The sequence below is a fragment of the Danio rerio genome, chromosome 21 (assembly GCF_049306965.1).
Source record: "Danio rerio strain Tuebingen ecotype United States chromosome 21, GRCz12tu, whole genome shotgun sequence".
NCBI classification, from domain to species: Eukaryota; Metazoa; Chordata; class Actinopteri; order Cypriniformes; family Danionidae; genus Danio; species Danio rerio.
In genome coordinates, this window is record NC_133196.1 from 45,559,415 (window position 1) to 45,579,917 (window position 20,503).

General features: G+C 39.7%; 1 protein-coding gene across 4 annotated transcripts in view; it reads right to left on the reverse strand.

Annotated features, from left to right (window-relative positions):
- Positions 1–818: 818 nt before the first annotated feature.
- gabrg2 (gamma-aminobutyric acid type A receptor subunit gamma2) overlaps positions 819–20,503 on the reverse strand; it is a 101,988-nt gene continuing 82,303 nt past the window's right edge. Inside the window, exons 7-10 of one of the 4 annotated variants that reach the window (XM_073934584.1) lie at positions 18,705–18,857; positions 15,147–15,352; positions 10,666–10,689; positions 819–2,412 (exon numbers count right to left, since the gene is read on the reverse strand). In XM_073934584.1, the coding sequence (XP_073790685.1) occupies positions 2,131–2,412; positions 10,666–10,689; positions 15,147–15,352; positions 18,705–18,857 (665 nt within the window). In that variant the 3' untranslated portion in view covers positions 819–2,130. 4 annotated transcript variants of the gene reach the window in all.

The window sequence follows — 20,503 nt, forward strand, 5'->3', positions numbered from 1 at the left end:
GGTTTATGACAAGTTTTGTTGTCTTGGTAATGTCAAGTTGATAGTATCAAGTTGGTTGTGATGTATTTATGTCAAGTTGTCAACAAACAAAGCAATCTTTGCATTTCAAATGTCATTACTAAGCGAATGACACTTAATGACACTTGTTATAAGCATGCATACAATTTTATTCATTTAATCAGGAGTCATATCATGATTATAAAGGTTTAATGACAGTCTTATGAACACTTCTTCAAGTAGAGCGTTACTGAAAAAGTTTTAAAAGATTTATACCATAATAGTTATATTTAATAATAATGAATAATCATAATAGTGTGGAAGGTATATGAATATAGTATAATACAGAAAGTTCTATCAGAATACTCACCCCAGCAACTTGTTAAAACTGAAAGATGAGCAGGACTAACTTCTGGTTACTAATTCTGTGGGTAAACACCACACCTGTCCAAGGATGGAAAGGAGGCTCATACTGATAAGATGCTAAATAAAAAATTGAAAACAGTACTTATTTTTTACTTGTAACAATATTATTGTGCATTTATAAACGACAGACATCTAGAAGTGGCCATAAATAATGTCAAATGTTTCCTGACCCCCTTTTTTGCCTCTTTTTGAAGATGACAGAAGCCTAAATTTTCTTTTGGCCTAAAAGGTGCATGCAGTATGATGTATATCACTACATTATACAGTATTCATTATTTACAACATTTGTACAGGTGACCATATGTTTAACCAGCCATGACCACACATGAAAAACCAGTGTTACAAATGGCATAGAAATTTTAAACACATGATTTTTTTTTTTGTTTTTTAAAATTCACAAATAATAAAAATTCAACACAGGCTCATTTTAAAAACGTAGTTCCGTGGACTATTTTGGATACCGTAAATTATGTAGCCGGAGGTACATATGGCTGGATTTTATTTATTAAGTGAACGCTACAGGGTGGTATGGCGCCGTTTTTTTTTGCACTTACAGGCTGACCGCTTGCCTCCGTGTGGAGGGCTTACCTGCTGCAACCAGTTTGTCCAGTTAGCTTGTCGTGTACGTCGGGAGTTGACCACAACAACGATAAACGGCTTAGAGTCTGGCGAAGAGCAGTTCCAGAAATCAGGTAAGACAAAAACAAAATCCAAACAAAAAAATAAAATAAAATAAACAAGTGAATAACAGGGTGAGAATGTGGTAAAATCCGAAAACGTAAAAATCAGACACGGGCTTTTCTTTTTCTGGACTTCTTTTGTAAATCGTTGATTGGGTTTAGGGAAGTAAGTGGGTGGGCGGGTCAATCTGTACAATTGGTTGGGTTTAGAGGAGGAGTAGGGTGGGTCAGTCGATTGGCCGGTAGTACAGTCAATAATTCAGTCAGACAGACGGTTGGTCGACAGCGGCCTCTGATGGGTTTACGCGAGAACAGCACGGGAGCGAATGGCATTCGCAAGAGACATTTTGAGATACGAAAAATCACACACAGCGACCTCTAGTGGATTCGCGAAAACAAAAACTGCAAAAATACATTCCTTCCAAGATGCATTTCGGGGTCTCCAGAAACGTTCACGGGACTACGTTTTCAGAATGAGCCTGGGTTGTAAAAACTCTAGGAATTATTTGTTTATTTTTGATCAATTTCTATTATATTTTTTTTAGCCCTGGCAGGTAAGCATTTGGATAATTTTTTTCCAAAATGTCTGTAGTGCTTACTTTTGCTCTTTACAGGCTAAAAGTATAGTATTTAGATTTCCTGCTTTTTACTAAAAGCGATAATGGAATTTCCAGGAATAATCCTACAGATGCAGATTTCCATTGTCTGCGCCTTTGATCATTTTTTTTTGCTACAACGTTTGCTTTATGCACAATATATACTTGCTCGAAAAGATGTAAACATAGACAAACCAACATTTCACATATTACATAAACACACAAAAAACATACTTAAAACAAATGTAAAAATCAATAGATAGATAGATAGATAGATAGATAGACTGGAAAAATAACAACAACGCCAACAAAAAGCAACTTAATGTTTTCAGTGGGTTCACATTTCCATAAAAGGGTCTTGCTGGAATCTGTAACGTAAAATAAGGCCAGCCTATGTTTTTTTTAAATATTTATATATATATTTATATATTTTAAAGATAGAGATAGGAAAACCAGTAAACTACGTTGAATAGACCGAATGCGGTTGGAAAGAAAATGCGAGCGTAAGAGTCAATCTTCGCAACACGGATGTGCAAACGGCCGTGCCGCCACGCTCCTGAGCGACAGTCCTCGAAGCAGCAGAAGAAGCTGGTGCAGTCCTTTCCGTCCAGACATTCGTAGCCGTATTCTTCGTCCCGCTCCTGCATTTGGGTGGCGTTGTTCATCTGGATGGCGGTGGCCGAGCGTGGGCGAATGTCCACAGTTGGGGCCTGCTTTTAGAAGAGAACACAGAATCAGCGACAGATCGTCAAACACAACGGACATCTCCACTAACTGCTACAGTCCATGTTTAAAGGTTTGCCAAAGCACCTAATTAGGTAAATGACGTGTCACTACAATTGTTGGCTGTGAAAACTTGTTCCTGTCTTTGCTATTTAATTAATGCTAAAGCTGTTTGTTTATCTGTTTTTAAATTGTGTGAAATTAGCGAGCTATTACATGTCATGCAATAATAGTATCAAAAGTGGTGGGGAGTGGCTAGCTACAAGTAGCTCAGCTAGCTTAGATACCTTATTTTGTAGCTCACCTATTTATGATTAGGCCCACACGGATTTGCACAGGCAGAAATTGGTAGATTTCTTTTGCCCATCATCGAGTCTATTTAATTTACTTCGTGATAAAGTAAGCATACAGTAAAGAGATTTTCTGTCAATTATGGATGTGTTATACGAGAGACTTTCAGTTACTATACTCTCAAAGCCAAATTTTATACAAAATTACGTGCAGAAAAAAGCAAAAATGTCCACAGATTCTGTCTTGGGGGCTTTTCCTGTAGCTAACAGTAGTGTAGCTGCTTGACAACAGATACAGTTCATTTAGTGAACCTGTAATGATCTGAAGCAGCAGACATTTGTCTTGCAAACATAAATCCTACATTGTTTGGTTTTAAATTAATTTATTAATTCATTACAGTTATTTTTTGGAATATAACAGTTGAAATGTATTCCATAAAGTAATTTAATAGCTGACAATTAACCTGAAGAACATCCCGGCTACTGTCGCAACCCACGTTTTTCTCTCTAGGAACGGAGACGGTGTGTCTACTGACACATTGGGAACTGTTAGATTACTAATCACTCTGAAGAGTAAAGCTGCGGTCACACTGAACCTTTCTCCCCATAGGCTTCCATTCATACGCACACAAATGCGTCAGACCGTAAACACAAGCTTGTGTGACAAGTTTTGCAGTTCGTTGCATTGCAAAGTACATGCTTGGTAAACTCTGACCTGCGAAATTGTTGACTGCGTGAGACCAATTGAGGATCGAAGCATGACCTCTAAAGCCAGAAATTTAAAATATGGACCAATCGCTCGCTTTTTTAAATGTCTAATCATCTTGTTTAATCCCGCCCCTTTTCACAGCGCCGTACTACAGAATTTTGCAAGCTCAATATCAAGTGCGACCGCAGCTTAAGAAAACAGGCTAATAAATCCCTATGAATTGGCATAGTGCAGCTCCTCACAGGTGTTGCTGATTCACTTAGCTGAGTATATAGCCTGCAGCTGAAGTAGACTAAAGCCGTACTCGTACGCCTGGGCACGCTTACGTCATCGATGCTGCGCTGTTCATTAAGCGCTCTTGCTCAGCACAGTGGAGATTTCTCTAGTTATATTGTTTCAGTCGTTTGATATGCAGTCAAATATTTCGCCAAACAGTCCTTAGGGATGCGGGGACACGCAGTCAGATTTTTCACCGAACAGATCTGCCCCTTTTAGCGCTCATAAACAATCATAAAGCCCTCGTGCTGCAGGAATGAGGAGGTTTGCTGAAGGTGCGCAGCTGACGTGCAGTGAGGTTTGCGTCTTTATTAGCCTACGGCAGTTTGCGTTCATTGAACATTGAGAATAATTAATAAATCCAAATGAAACAGTCCCTTAAAGTCAGGTCTCGCTTTCAGTTTCGGGCTTTGGCGCGTTTTACACTCACATTACAAACATACCGCGCTTAGGCCCACCTCTTCCAACCGGGCCAGGGCCGGCCAAATGAACCGTGCCTGAGCCCGATTCAGCGCACTCACACTTCTCAAACGATCCGGGAAATGGGCCTGGGCACGGTTCGGATAGCATAGTGCGAGTACGCCCTAAGTCAGGCTTTTAATCGCTGAAGAAACCAAACACTCAGCTATCAGCTGGAGACCCAGCTACTGTGGCAAGGAGACACTACGTTCCCATTCCCTCCTTCAGGGAACGTGGGTTACTTTAGTAACCAGGACGTTCCCCTTGAGACTGGGAACTTGTTGTGACTCTAGAACGTTGTGACTACTGACACATAGGGAATGTGTATGGAAAGCGCCATTGCAGCCGTGCCCATCACTTGTTTGGTGAGATGTTTGCCAAGCAAAGCATGAGTGCACAACTTCACCAAAGGTGCAACCTTCCAATGTGCCTAGGCTCTTGACTACCAAAATATGGGAATATTTAAAATTGGGAGTCTTTTACCCAGCTACAGTAACTGTAGACAAGGGATTTTAGAGCTACAACAGTACGTTGGGAAAGTGTCCCAGTCCTGAAAGGGAAGGATGCTGTGGAGGCCACCTGCTACCCAAATGAAGAGACCTGGTGACAATATAAGCACATGGGCTAGCCCTATCCAGGAAGAACGCTGCATACGAGTAAGATAGTTAGGTGGTAGGGAAAACACGGGTCCGCCTGAGAAGGGGGAACTCACCGTGGCTGACTGATCCATATGAGATCACCAAGCGGGGATAACTCATAGCTGGCACTGATCCCCAAGATGCAGATTGACCAAACGGGCATACCAGACAACATAATGGGCCAAGCAGCTGGCTCCTTTGCCAAGTTGGGTGCTGGGGGCTTCAGAGGAACTCTCTATCAAGAGAGCATTTTTTGACACTGAGTTTAGTTTCTCCCGGCTGGCTGGGCAACCAGGAGGAATGCAGCTCCACTATTAGAATGTAAAATTTTACGAATGCAGTAGGTGTAGCCTAGCCCGCAGCTCTACAGAATCTGCTAGAGAGCTGTAGTGTGCTAATGCCAAAGTGGAGGCAACTTTCTTTTTTGAGTGTGCTCTCACACCCAGGGGACATGGCTTGCCCTGGTATGCATGGGTGATGGCATCCACTATCCAGTGGGCCAACCTCTGCTTTGATACAGTATTTCATTTCTGCTGACCATAATAGAAGAATAGCTGCTTAGAGGTTTATGCTCTGGGTGCGGTCCACATAGAAGCGCAGTGTGCGAACGGCACACAGCAATGCAAAACATGCTGCCTCCTCATAGGCAGCACTTGCAGGTATACTACCTGGTCTCAAAGGGGTGTGGTAGGAACCTTGGGCACATAGACATGAAAACCCGGTCTGAGTTCTAGGCACTATTTACTAAATGAAAACGCCTCCAGATGACCGACCCTCTGATTGAACAACATGAACTGTCTTTATGGACAGAAAACTAAAAGATACTGAGTCGAACGGCTCAAACGAATCTTGTTGCAGACCCGCTTGGACTTCAGAGAGAACCGAAGAGAGCATAAAAAGCAACTTAGTCTCTGACATTTATCTTTCGCAGGTACAGTGCAAAAACTCTGATGCTGTGTTCACACCAGACGCGGAAGAAGCGTCAAGCGCGAGTGATTTACATGTTAAGTCAATGCAAATGCACGAATAGACATCCTGCACCACAATACGAATGGCGGGGTGCGAATGATGCGAATTGTGCAGTGCAAATTGAGCGTTTTGTGCATTTGACAAGCTTACATGTGAATAGCGCGAACCGCTTGAGTTGGAAAATCTGAACTTCAGCGGACATTCGGGCCGCATTAACCAATCAAGAGCTTGTTCTCGTGGGGGCGTGATTATGACATAGCACCTGTTCTCCTGTCCTCCAGAACACACCGACAACAGTTCATCAAACTGGGCTCGGCTCAGTCAGAATCGGCGCTGTTTGTCAGCCTTCATAAAGCACATAAACAGTCATTTTCTCAATAAAATCCATGTTAGACAATTAGCAACGACGCTAGAGTCACCGGGCAGACAGAAGCCCTAAATGAAAACGCCTCCAGATGACCGACCCTCTGATTGAACAACATGAACTGTCTTTATGGACAGAAAACTAAAAGATACTGAGTCGAACGGCTCAAACGAATCTTGTTGCAGACCCGCTTGGACTTCAGAGAGAACCGAAGAGAGCATAAAAAGCAACTTAGTCTCTGACATTTATCTTTCGCAGGTACAGTGCAAAAACTCTGATGCTGTGTTCACACCAGACGCGGAAGAAGCGTCAAGCGCGAGTGATTTACATGTTAAGTCAATGCAAATGCACGAATAGACATCCTGCACCACAATACGAATGGCGGGGTGCGAATGACGTGAATTGTGCAGTGCAAATTGAGCATTTTGTGCATTTGATAAGCTTAACGTGTGAATAGCGCGAACCGCTCGAGTTGGAAAATCTGAACTTCAGCGGACATTCGGGCCGCATTAACCAATCAAGAGCTTGTTCTTGTGGGGGCGTGATTATGACATAGCACCTGTTCTCCTGTCCTCCAGAACACACCGACAACAGTTCATCAAACTGGGCTCGGCTCAGTCAGAATCGGCGCTGTTTTTCAGCCTTCATGAAGCACATAAACAGTTATTTTCTCAATAAAATCCATGTTAGACATTTAGCAACGACGCTAGAGTCACCGGGCAGACAGAAGCCCTGCCCATCACGCAAATCAGCGTCTATTGTAGAGTAAATTTGACGCGCGAATGAAGCGAGTAAACTCGAATGTTCGTGCATCTATTTACGCGCGAATATCGCAATTCATCTGCGCGTTCTGCATCTGGTGTGAACAAAGCAAACAGGAGGACAGCGGCTTCTCACTCTGGGCTGTCTATGCTAATGAAGGACAGACTGTCACTAATAGGCAGGACTTCCCCCCTCTAATGACATGTACAAACGGAGAATGAAGTGTTTCTACAGACTGCTTTTATGAAATGTGATTATAATTTTTATTATTTTTTAAAATTTACCATTAGATGTTGGCAATATCCACCCGCTGTTTCCACACAACTGTGTTCAAACCGCAAATAAAAGTGATTTTTGCATAATAGGTCCCCATGAAAATAAACCTCAATTCACGTTTTTGGAATATACGCCTTTAGAAACAAGTAACTTCAATGTAACTAGCTACTTTTAGGAAGGAACTTGTAGTGTAGCTAGCTACTTTTTCCGAAGCGTAGTTTGACAGTAGCTTAGCTTGCTGATGAGTAGCTTGTAGCGAATCAAGCTACAGTTTCAGAGTAGCTTCCCCAACACTGAACAATAACAAATATTAAAAAATAAAATACTGCGTTATCTCTACAAATGTCAAGATAAAAAGATTAAAGTCACTACATAAGTTTTCCTTGAGAGATTGCATGGATTTTCTAACAAGATATTGTGTGTCAAAATGCAGAAGAGCAGTTAGATAATATGAATATGCTGAAATATTAATTGAAATATGCATTTGATATACACAAACGTTAAAAGACCAGCTTGTCAATATTGCCTATTAAGAGAAACAGGATCATATCCACATTTCTGGACTCACAATTTTTATATATTTATACACACACATATATATATATATATATATATATATATATATATATATATATATATATATATATATATATATATATATATATATAATTTTTTTTATTTTATTTTTTATTTTTTTTGCCCAGCACGGGAAGAGTGCTTCAAATCCCTTTGAAAAACGAAGCACAACCAGCTGTTCATGCTGGCTTCTCCAGTTGCACATTATGTAGCATTTAGGACAGAGCCACCTGAGGCTGTGTGGAAACGGGCCACGTGACTCGCTTCTCAAAGGGTTTCAAGGAAGCATGTGGAAAGCACAAATAGAGCACAAATAGCCTGCCATGTGGAAAGAAACAAATACAGTGGAATTTGCAGCTTTAACTGGATGAAATATGACAACCTTAAGAAAAGAAAGCTTCCCTCCTTGTTTTATATATCGCTTTTTAACTGTGGTTCTCAACTGGGGCCCGAAATGAGAAACAAAGCATCACTATATAAATGTAATCACAAAGGTTTAATTATATAATCGCATGTAATGTTTCCTTTGGTTGATATCATTTTTTTTGGGAGGTTGTTTGGTGCACATTAGTGATGGGAAGTTCGGATCATTTTACTGACTCGGATCTTTGAGTCTCGTTCATCAAGATGAACGAATCTTTTTTCGAGTCATTTCGTTCATTTGGTTCAATTTGCCAAAATATTATTCAAATGTTACGAATTGCTTCCAAACACATATACAACTTGCCCAAAGGGTTGATTGCACGACAAATAAGTCATAACTAGAATACTATAAGAAGGAGAAAATAATAATTCAGTGTTTACCTGCTCTTTTGTCTATGAAGACATTGTTGTCTCTTTGCTCAGCTCACCTCTTCATGTCTTCAAATGTCAGCGGTTCGTTCGCGTTACACTGACAGTCACATATAATCTTAATCAATGCACAGTCTAAGCCGATAGGAGCCAAGATCGTTCGTTCATGACGTGAGAGAATGACTCAAACCCGAGGACTCGAGAGATAAACGGTTCAATTCTTTTTCCGGCTCTAAATGCGTATGATTGGCCCGTGAGGAACGAATGACTCAGACCCCATAGAGAACTCGAGATAAACGGATCAATTCTTTTTCCGGCTCTAAACGCGTATGATTGGCCCGTGATGATCGAGTGACTAAGACCCGATAGAGGACTCGAGAGGTAAGCGGATCAATTCTTTTTCCGGCTCTAAACGCGTATGATTGGCTTCTGCCAATGTGACGAAGACTTAAAATTAACGATACTACCTGCACAAATATGTGCACGCGTGGATGAACGAATCACTCCCTGAGAGGACTCGTAGTTCCCGAGTCATATTGAAGATTCGTTCAAAATGAACGAATCGTTCATGAACGACCCATCACTAGTGCACATGGAGAGACAAGATGGTGCTTACAGGTTCCTACAGGCTTATACACTGTAAATTCAAAAAGTTAAGGATTACTCAAACCATTTGAGGAAACCGATTGCAACAAACTATTTAAGTTCAAAAACTAATCCTAATGGGTAATGTTAACTTAATTCATTTGAGTAAATGAAGCAGTTTGAGCACAGTGAAAGCCAATAAATGAATAGAACTCAAACCTACTGTTAGGGTGCTTTCACGCTTGTGAATCGATTCATTTGTTCTGAAACAGTGATTAAAATTGTTAAATTGCTGCTCTTTGTTCTTGGTGCGGTTCGATTTCACACGGCAAAGTTTCTAAACTGACCAAAATAGCTAAAACAAGTCTCCTTACATTGGGGGTGTTTGACAGGGTGCCCACAACGTGTCTGAGGAGCGAAGAGGGATGCAGTGGGGAGGTGTGAAAAGGGTGCACGGCGTATTTGAGGACCGGTTGGGAGACACGTGATTACCAGGAGGTTATCACTCATTTGCGGGCATCCGGGAGTCTCTCTGCATTTGCAGGAGACTCCCGGAACTTCCGGGAGACTTGAAATGTCTGGATTGACCTTCCAACCTACTCGTATGTCTCCCTTCATATAGCCGTATGCCTATCCATAAAACACTGTGATATAGCCGGGCTCCAGAGTTCGTTTCAATCGAGCCGAGACCACCTCAATCAGGCGTTCTCCGAGAAGGCCTGGATTGGCTAATCGGGAGGACTGGGAGAATTCCTGGTGAGCCGGTCCGTTTTTTGGCAGCGAGGGCCGGTGTGCCTAGCTGCTTGCACTGCTCAGCAGTCTCACTTTTTTTTATTCATTTATTTATTTGACCATAGCCTCACTCTTTTTATTCATTATTTTGTCACAGCTCTGTGTGAGTGTTTGTATTGTGTATGACAGTTGTGCATTGTGTGGAAATACAAATAAACTATGAATACATGAATAAATCTGTTTGTTGTCTAAAATTTAGGTCCTGAAGCAAAACTTGTTGAGAACCACTGGTATAGTCTGGTATGTTAAATTACACAAGAGTAATTCCCTCCATTCCAGATTCTGGGGAACTTTCTTCTAATCCAAAGTGCAAGTTAACTATGCCTCAATGCACATTGACTGTTAAAAGATTACTATGGCAAAATCTGCCAAAGCCTCATGCTCTTTAACTGGGATTAAGGTAATTAGTGTGGTTGTCTATTTCAAGCTGTTAAGGCTCTGCTGACTATTCCTGTCAGGTTTCAAAGCCTCATATACAAACACAGAAAGGGAGGAAGGCGGGCACATTTCAATCCAAAGAATGATGCAAATATTTCAGCCATTTTAGTCAATTCCTTTTTATGTTAAGAACAAAAGTCAAATCAAATCAAGAGAGTTTGTGCTGGCAAAAGTGTGCCCCACTGCCTTTCACAGCACAGGAGGTTCAGTGCTAAACTTGCTAGATGTTAGTGCAGTGAGTCTAAAGACCAGACACAAGAGCAGTGTGGTTGCGCAGACACATGCATGATTAGTGAACTTTTACATGAGCAATATACCTTTGAGGAAAAGAGCCGCAGGAGCTTTTGTCCACACAGGAAACAAAAAAAATATTAGGAATCGAAAAAGAAGACAACACAAACACACACAAACCAACAACAACAGAAATCAGACATACATGAACAATAGAATGCAAAACGGCTCTGAAAGTGGAAAGAGAACATATTACTGCAACTCACACATATACATAGACACAGAGGAAGGGGATGCAAGGCAGCATATTTTAACACGTTTAATAGAAATGGCTGCTCGTTCCTAAGGAAAACACATCTGCAAAGTGCAAGGATAGCAGAAATACAAGTAAACAGTATAAACAGGATAAGCTATTGGATACGGTTTACGAAATATAGCTCAACCAATCGAAATTAAACTCTTATAAACAGTAAAAACACAGTATTAATATATTATAAGGGCATGCGTGCAGAAAACAATCAACACGAAAAGAAGAACAGAATCATCTAAGGAGCAGATTGGCACTCTACGCAGATCAAAACGCGTCTTCAGCAAGCGCTGGTTGGCGTTATATTTGAAGAGTCTTTCTTCTTTGACTGTCGAGTGTGGTTTGACAATCATTACTCATTCATTTGCCTGACATTTTTCAACCCCCAAATCAAATAAGACATTTCTGGCACCCCTTTAATCATCGGAAAGTGGAACGACCCCATTTGCTGAGATCAGCCCTCCTCGAGCTACAGATATGAGCGCCACGCTGAGATGAAAATCTAAGGCTGCGCTTCAGACCTGCTGGTGAAATGACTTGGATTGAGGACATCAGTGCTCAGTGACGCTGCTTAACAGAGGTGGTCCACGCTGACCACGTTTGGAAGAAATTCAAGCAAAAAAAAAACAAAAGGTTCCAGCATGGAAACTCCTGCTACATTCCAAAATCAAATGCTGTCTTATTGGGGCTGTTTACATCTGGTCACTTCATAACTTTTGGTGTAAATTCTATTTGTAATGCATTTGAGAGGGATATAAATCCCAATCGCTTAAACCAGGGATGCCCTGTATTCCTGGAGGGTCTGAGTTCTGCATAGTTTAGTTCCAACTTCCTTCAACACACCTGCTCGAAGTGTCTTTAGAAAGAGCTTGATTATCTGGTTCAGGTGTGTCTGATTGGGGTTGGAACTAAACTTTGCAGGACACCGGCACTCCAGGACCGAGTTTGGGCACCCCTGGCTTCAACCACTTTCCTGGTCCTGGACAATGTTAAAGGGTCACGAAACACCAAAACATATTTTTTGAGCTGTTGACAGTCGTATATGTGTCCCACACTGCTAAAAACACTATTAGGATGCCTATATTTCACTGAAAAGTGTAAATTGGTTGTTTTTGCGTTATTTCAAGCAAATTCGTACTTCCGGTTTAAAACGAATTTTTGAAGCTGCGTCACGGTCATGACATAATAGCGTGTATTCCAGCATGCAGACTGGACGTCTGTGACAGAGTGTGTCTTATTACGTCTTACAGATTGATGCATTAATGCATGAGTAAGGCTTGGTTCAAACCAATCAGCGCGCTCTATTGTGCAACTTCATTAATATTCATTACTGTCACGGTGTTTAGACGGCAGAGACGCCACGTTGTGTTGGCAAAACAAGCGTGAAGTGTTGCTTTTATAGTTTGCTGCAGTTAAGTTTCGTTTTCATTTTCTCTCTGTGAGAGCGCAGCTGGAGTCACGTGTGGATTAACAGTGTACGCGACACTCGACAACAATAACTTACGTGTCTAAGGAGGATTATTGATTACCTGAGAGCCGTTCTCATCTGCAAACGCTGAGATCCGGATTCCCTTGTAGTCTCCTCTTAATAAAGACGCGGTTCTAGTTGCTGGTGATTGTCCTGTCTCTACAGATTTGGTAAGTGAGCGACCAGTGCTCTTTGTTTATTCAGTTTGTTCGTATCGAAACATTAACATGTTAGCACCACAACCAAACTTTAACCTCGTGTAGGATTTTTACCGCATTTTGTGACCGGAATAACACACGCGGCTTTCTGACACTACCTGCCGAGTGCATCTAAGTTTCCGGGAAATGCTGAGTTTTTTTTCTCTCATTCGCTGTGCGGTATCAAACATTGCATGAAAAATACATGCTTACAGCAGTTCCTCGAATCAAATATTTTGTTTGTCGCGAGGGACATGAATGAATTCTCTGAATGAAAGACAGTTAAAGTCCACCATTAATAATTTGGCAAATAATTCGACTACAGATGCCCATGTAAACACAGTCGCGTGCCCAAATAGACACTCCCACACCGTGCCTCTTTAGTTCCTCCGACCCTCCCCCCTAAACAGAGCTGGACATGCCCACTTTTCTGGCTTTTTCCAAAGTAGAGGTGTGAAAACACCCTGCTGAAACGAGGGGGTTTCATGGCCCTTTAAGGCTCATCAGCGTTTTTCAAGACGTTTTTCCGGATTCAAACCCAAGGGATTTTCACTGGCGTCGAGCAGAAAAGTATGCAAATTCACTCCTTGAATTTAGATGGCGCTACACAACTTTAAGCTTTTGACACCCGCTTTTAACACAGAAGAAGACAAAGTTGACACGTTTGTTGTTATGGATGGTTCAAGCAGCAGCTCCAGCGATGAAGAAATGATTATTGTTCAGAGCAATAAGCAGCTCCACGTTCATATCGCCTCTGGGCATCTTCTTCAATGTGCGCTCTCATTGATGGTTTTGCGCTCGAGCGCCTCTAAATGCTGTTTACTGTAGCTCCGTGCACGTGAACAAAAAATAATAATTTTGGTGTTATGTAGTGTAATGTGAGATTTGAAAATCTGATTTATATCCACATCAGGGCCAGCCCATGGCATAGGCAGTAAAGGCAAATGCTAAGGGCGCTGTACATCCAGGGGGCGCCAGAAATGAGCGCGGTTAAGTTGGTTTTGTTTTTGATATCCCTGACACATTCAGTGATAAATGGCAATAACTCCAAAACCTCTTACTCTAAAAACATCTAAAGTGTGTTTCCTACAAAAAGGCAAAGCTGGTTATGTTTCACAGCTGTCTTTCTCTTTTTTTTTTCGCTCAACATAACGACCACTGCTCCGTTTAGCCGAAGATATGTGTTTAGCAAGGAGAGCTCGCACAAAGTGGAGCTCTCAGTAAGGGACCGTCGAATAAGTGCTTCTTTTTTTTTTTTTTTTTGCTCCGTCCGGCGTGTCTTATTTTAACCACAACTAATTTTCTCTTAAATGAGCACAAACATTTACCAAAGTAGTCGAATGCTTCATTCATTGATATTTTTACATCCCGACGTTGACAGACATGGCATAACAATGCTAATCAATAAATAGCTATAGTGCTATCTGTTAGTTTTAACGTCAGCTAATGTTATGGAAGGGCATAGATGTTATGGAAAATAGTAATAGTATTGTAATTACCTCCATCATTACTTCCTTAAGAAAATGTGTAAATATTAGATCTATTCAGCAATAATGTTAATTGCATTGGCATATTTATCTGACGTTTTCCCAGCTTGTAGTAGTCGATCAAAAAGCTATTTAGTTTCTTATGACTATACACTAGCAGTGGAATTTACTGCGATGTGACGGGCGCCACCTGAAATCTTGCCTAGGGCGCCAAATTGGTTAGGGCCGGGCCTGATCCACATAGCGGAGACACATTTATGTGGCTGAATGTAAATTGACCCTTTTCAGAAGTGAAATAGCTATCCAGTCTGAGAAAATGCATGAAGTGACCAGTTGTAAGCAGTCAACACAGGAATGAAGGAAACTTTTTAATGTCTAATTTAAAACCCTCTTTTTGGACGGCAACATACTTTCCCAAGCACAATTCTCCATACAAAACTCACATGAGCCTTTCTCTAAATGTTCAGTCCTACAGGATTAACAATAAAGCTTTAGCATGTCGCTAAGCTAACAACACAAACTTTAACAAGCACCGACAGCATGCAGCACACATGAACCAGACTTTAAACAGGTTTAACACCAGTCAGGACTACTTTATATATTATATAATTTCATAGCAAACTGCAGACTGTAGTCGTAGGACATTTCAGAATAAAAGTCCTCACATTAAAGATAAGTCATCTTACAGTGTCTTTGACCAACCAACTTGACTCAAATCCTGAAGTATTCATGTAAACTGGACACACTCAAACCTTTAAGTATATAAACATTACCCTTATTAAGGTAAACGTTACAAAGTACCCTTATTTTGTAGATTACTCTCCAGAAAAACACAAGTCATGCTGCCTTAGAGTTTCACCAAATGTTATTATGTTCACAGTGAAAGCCTAAAATGTTTACTTACTAACTTGAAGTATTTCCGAGTGCTCAACCATGGACAAAATTAAAATTCTCAGAAAAATAAATAAAAATAAAATAAGTAAAAATGCTAAATAAATAAATGAATGAATGAATTAATAGAATATTTAGAACCTTGAAATTAAATACACATTTTAAATATTGCCCTATTGTTGCAGAAAATGTGAATTACATTAGTAAGTGTACTCACAGGATTTTTCTTCTTCTTGTCGGATTTTTTGCTGGGCTTGCGGTTGCTCACAAAGTAGTGGAGCGTTCCGTACTCGATCAGAGCGGCGAAAACAAAGATGAAGCACACAGACACGAAGAGGTCCATAGCCGTGACATACGACACTTTCGGTAAAGACTTCCTGGCAATGGTACTCAAAGTGGTCATGGTAAGCACCGTTGTGATTCCTGGGGAACAAAGTAAATAACAGTGAAACAAAAGCATGGGTTTTTGAGGTTTTGTCTGTAAGGTTTCATTTTAACGTGGCATTTTAATTCACAAAGGACAACAAAAATGTACTTTTAAATTTGCAGAGAAAAACACGAACCTTTTTGAAATTTTACCACATTTTTAATGGTTCTGAAAATATTGAACAAAAAGAAAGTGATTACATAAATCGGGTGGTCAACCCTGTTCCTGGAGAGCCACCTTCCTGCAGATTTCAGTTGCAACCCATATCAAACACACCTGCCTGTAATTATCACGTGGTGTTCAGGTCCTAATTAATTGCTTCAGGTGTGTTTGATATGGGTTGCAACTGAAATCTGCAGGAAGGTGGCTCTCCAGGAACATGATTGGCCACCCCTGACATAAATGCTTAAAGAGCCCCTATTGTGGGTTTTTGAAAATGACCTTCCATGCAGTGTGTAACACAGCACTTATTGAATAAAAACATCCAGCTGAGTTTAAATCTAAAAATGCAGCATGTTTAAAACTATTGATACATTAGCGAAATAGCTGACTCAGAGTCAAATAAACGAATCTGTCATGACTGTCTTGGACCACCAGATGGCACTGTAGTTCGCCAACGAACTCTGATAGCAAACTACAGTGGTGAAAGAACTACATATCCATACATTCCATCGTGCACACACCCGGCTTCCATTTATACTGATTGCATACACGGCTGTCTACACCTACACCTTGAACCAGTTTGTTTGTCACTGAGTCGTTCATCTTTCTTGTCTGGTTATAGCCTTGTTCTTGTTATCCTGCCGTAGTTCCTTGTTTTGTTTTGTTCTTGTTATTTTGACACTTTGATTTTCGGATGTCTTGTCTTTTTGAACAGGGTCAATATACATGGCTGGGCTGCTATAACCAAACCTTTGGTTACTTGTTCCAATGCAAAATGTCTGTTTCAATGGTGCCAGCAGCCAAAACACACTTTTTTTTTTACCATAAGAAACACACGTTTCACATTTACTATACTCTGTTTGCACGAGTTACACTCTGCTGTGATAAACCTAAAACACTTTTAGCACTTCTACTTCCCTATGATTAGAGTAGGCCATCATCATCAGTGTACAAATATAAAGTAAATCCACCTGACGCTACACAAGACCAATGTCGCACAAAGAAACTCGTTTATTTCTCAACATGTCCAAAATGATGACATGGAGGTTCATAGAACTGTAACAACCAACCCAATATCACGGCAATTCGTAACTTTTTCATTTAGTGGCTAATTCGTATGAATTCGTGCGACCTAACTCGTACATTTTAGTACAATTTGCTCATCCCCCAATGACGGTTGGGTTTAGGGGTGGGGTTAGGTGCCACGCCTCCTTTTTAAAATCGTACAATTTCGTACGACTGAACTCATTTCATACGAATTCGCCACTAAACTGACAAAACGTAAATTACTTACGTTTTCTCGTAAGATCAGGCTGTAACAACAGGTCACTTTACGTATTGTACTGTAAGCTTACTGTTACCAAAAAAACAAAAAAAAAACAACAGACATTGTCTCTTCGCCTAGCTGCATCTGACCAGAAAATTTCATCAACATCACAGGCAACGTTGTCATTAGCAAGACACCTTGGAAAGAAACGTCTTGAATGACGAATCCATCCTTAATTGCTGCTACCTTCATCTGGTCACATGGTCTCCTCCATGGCTTGGATGAGGGGTGCCTCAGCCTGGAGATAAAGATTATATACCTTCCACCGCCATGCCAAGAAAAACTCTTCTGTAGGGTTGAGGAATGGCAAGTATGGTGGAAGATATAGGACTGTTGAAATGTGGATGTTGCTGAAACCAGTTCTGAACCAGCCAGACAACAATGTACTGCATTTGATCAATTTTATTTGCTGATTTGCTTACTCTTTCTCTTGTGCTTGAAGACCGATGAACTCACCTGCTGCATTTTCTAGTGCTTAAACACCTGATCGGTGTGTGTCTACAATTAATCAAACAAGTGTTTGCACACCTGACGACTGCGTTGAACCAATTGGTTGGACGATGCGGTAATTTGACAATCAGTAGCTGCGTCCCAAATGGCACACTATACACTATGCACTCATGCACTATATACTTATGCACTTACACACTCAACAGGATAGTATATTTATATAGTGTCGTCCCAAATGCCACACTAATATTTTTTTTACTAAGCGGAAATTCAAACCGTTTCCTTTATGACGTTTGACGGTTGCCAAATCAGTGAAATAAACGACCGAATTATCAAATAATACCTGCCGTGAGTATTAACGCATACACCATAGGGAGGCGCTATAATCACTCTCGTAGGAGAATTTTGCTTTTACCATCCAAAATAAATAAAGTTATGAAACATGTGCACCCGATAGCTCCGCCCCTTCCGCTATGTGAGCAAACCAGCGGTCGTTGAGTGTGTGAAGTGTCCATTATTCCACACTTCATTTTAGCGGCTGATTGAGTGCATCATCCGGGTATTTAAAGTGCACTTATTATGTTTAGAGTTTTTAGTGTGAACACACTACTTACACTATTTATACTACAAAATAGAGTAGAATAGTGCATAAGTATGCGATTTGGGACGCAGCTAGTGCTTTGGTATTGCAAGGAAGTGACATCATGGTAGATTTGTGTGTGTAATGTATGTTAAGTGTGATTAGTGTTTTGCAAAACACTGTGTGTAGAGTTTTGCAACAAGTGTGTGCTTGACAATCTGCTTATAGTTGTGCAAATAAATAAGGTAGATGTTTTACTTTTTGAGTGTAAGGTTTTGCTAATAGTGAACTACTTTTACTTTTAGTGTGTAAGCATTCAAAAAAAAAAATAAATAATAAATAAATAAATAAATAAAATAAATGTAAAAAGGTCTTAAAGTCTTAAATTTGACCTTATGTTATCTGCAGAAATCCTGTACTAAGACCAACAGAAAAATGTAAATTTTCTAGGTTAATGTAGCTAAGTTTATATTTAACTATATTCTCATTCTGGAACAATATGGTTAGTATTGCGACTGCTACAGCCATGGAAATAAAAAATATATATAATAATACTTTTTGATTGTTTTGAGCAAGATGCTAATGGTCTAATCCGATTCAATGATCTATGCTAAGCTAAGCTAAATGTGCGCCCACCAGACCCAGAGAGCGCCTGAATGGGTTCAGAAATGGTTAAACTCAACTGGTAAACTCTATGGGAATTGGAAATAGCCTATAAAAAAGCAGAGTGTCTCTTTGAGGGTGTTTAGATCTACTATATAAAACAGACAAAACTGATGGCATGAAGTTGTTTTATCATATAGGATGCGAACAGAATGTAAACTTTTACCCAAGGAGGTTCGGGCTGGCACTGCATCCTTGTTGATCCAGAATGAAACCCAGGACAGGACAACGATCAGAGTACAGGGGATATACGTCTGGATGGTAAAATAACCCATTCTTCTGCTCAGGTCAAAGAAGACTGTAAGAACCACGTAATCTCCTGCGGACAAAACAAAATAAATGATAAACAAATGCACACCCACACACTCCTTAATGGATATGACTTTCATTATAAGCTACCTGTAGAGCATGATACACACACACACTAGTGCTGAGCAGAGACGTTTTAACAATTAGGAAACACTGTTGTCCGAAATGAGTGATGTAAAGGGTTTTACTACATATAATTAGTTGTACTTGAGCATCTTTAGGCTCTTTGTACTGTAACTCAACTGAATACCAAATAAATTAGCAAATTTGACTTGACATTTTTAAAAACACATTGTCTATTCATACATCATTAGTAATGTGATTTACAAAGTACAAGTTTGTATAGTAAATAGGCATCATGACATTTTTTGCAGAGGATTGTGGGTTAAAGTAGATTCTGAAGCAATGTAAGGATGACAAAAGTTATAGGCTATTAATTGGAAAAAACCAAATATAAAAAAAAAAATGTCTCAAAAAAAGAAACCAGGAAGCTGTTTTGAGTTCAGTGCTGTACAGATGGATATATTAGGCATTTATAATGTGAGATTAGAATAAAACAGTCAAAATATAATAGAACTTCAAATAAAAGCCTCAGTTCTTCTGATTGGTCCCTGCTTTGGAAATTTCTTTGAAATTCTTTAATCTTTTAGCTTAGCTTAGCATAAATCATTGAATCGGATTAGACCATTAGCATCTGGCTTTAAAATCGTGATTTAAAATGACCAAAAGTTTGTTTTTTTTTAACTCCTATTTAAAGCTTGACTCTTCTGTAGTTACATTGTACACTAAGACAAACAGAAAGCCGATATGTCTAGGAACTGTATCATCATCATTAATTAATTATGTCGTCCTGGCATAATAATCAAGTAATTTTTTTTTAATGTTCCTTTAATATCTCCTAAATCTTACACTTTACAGAACATTTGTTCATAGTTTAACCATCTACTAATACCAGTGAAACTTTGTAGAACTTTTCTAATAAAATAATTTCTTATTTATTTTGTTTGCATGTTTAGCACAAAAAGTGCCCAAACCTCATGGGTTTGTATTCTGTTGTATACTGCAGTTCTGCCATGCTGGCTCAGTTTGTGTGTTTCTATAGATTAAACACAATGTTCAACATTTCATCTGTGGAGTTTTTTTGGTAAAATACAGCACACAGAAAAGCCTATGAGTGGAACAAGGTTAAGATACAAACACTTTATATTTTAAATATCACATCAGATTTCTGTAGCATGAACTTGTTCCATCCATTTGCTGTTTCACTGGTGTTATTAGATGGTTAACAAACTATGAACAACTGATCTGTAAAGAGTAAGTTAATATATTAGTTAAGTGTTAGTTATTAGCTTAAGCATGTTATTAGTATGTTATTTTAGTTACAACTATTCCTCATTTACTAACAGTAAATAAATGAAGAATAATTGCAACTAGCATAACGTCCCAATAACATATATACACTATTAACTGATACTTAACAAGCATTTAATAAGTATTTTACTAACAGCTTGTTCATCATCTATGACTAATTTATCAGGTATAGTTATAAATCATTAAAATACAGTTAACAAGTCATATGTTATACGTTATAACTTGTTAACTAACAGCTTGTAAGTTATCTATTGGCCATCTATAAGTCACAGTTATAAATAATTA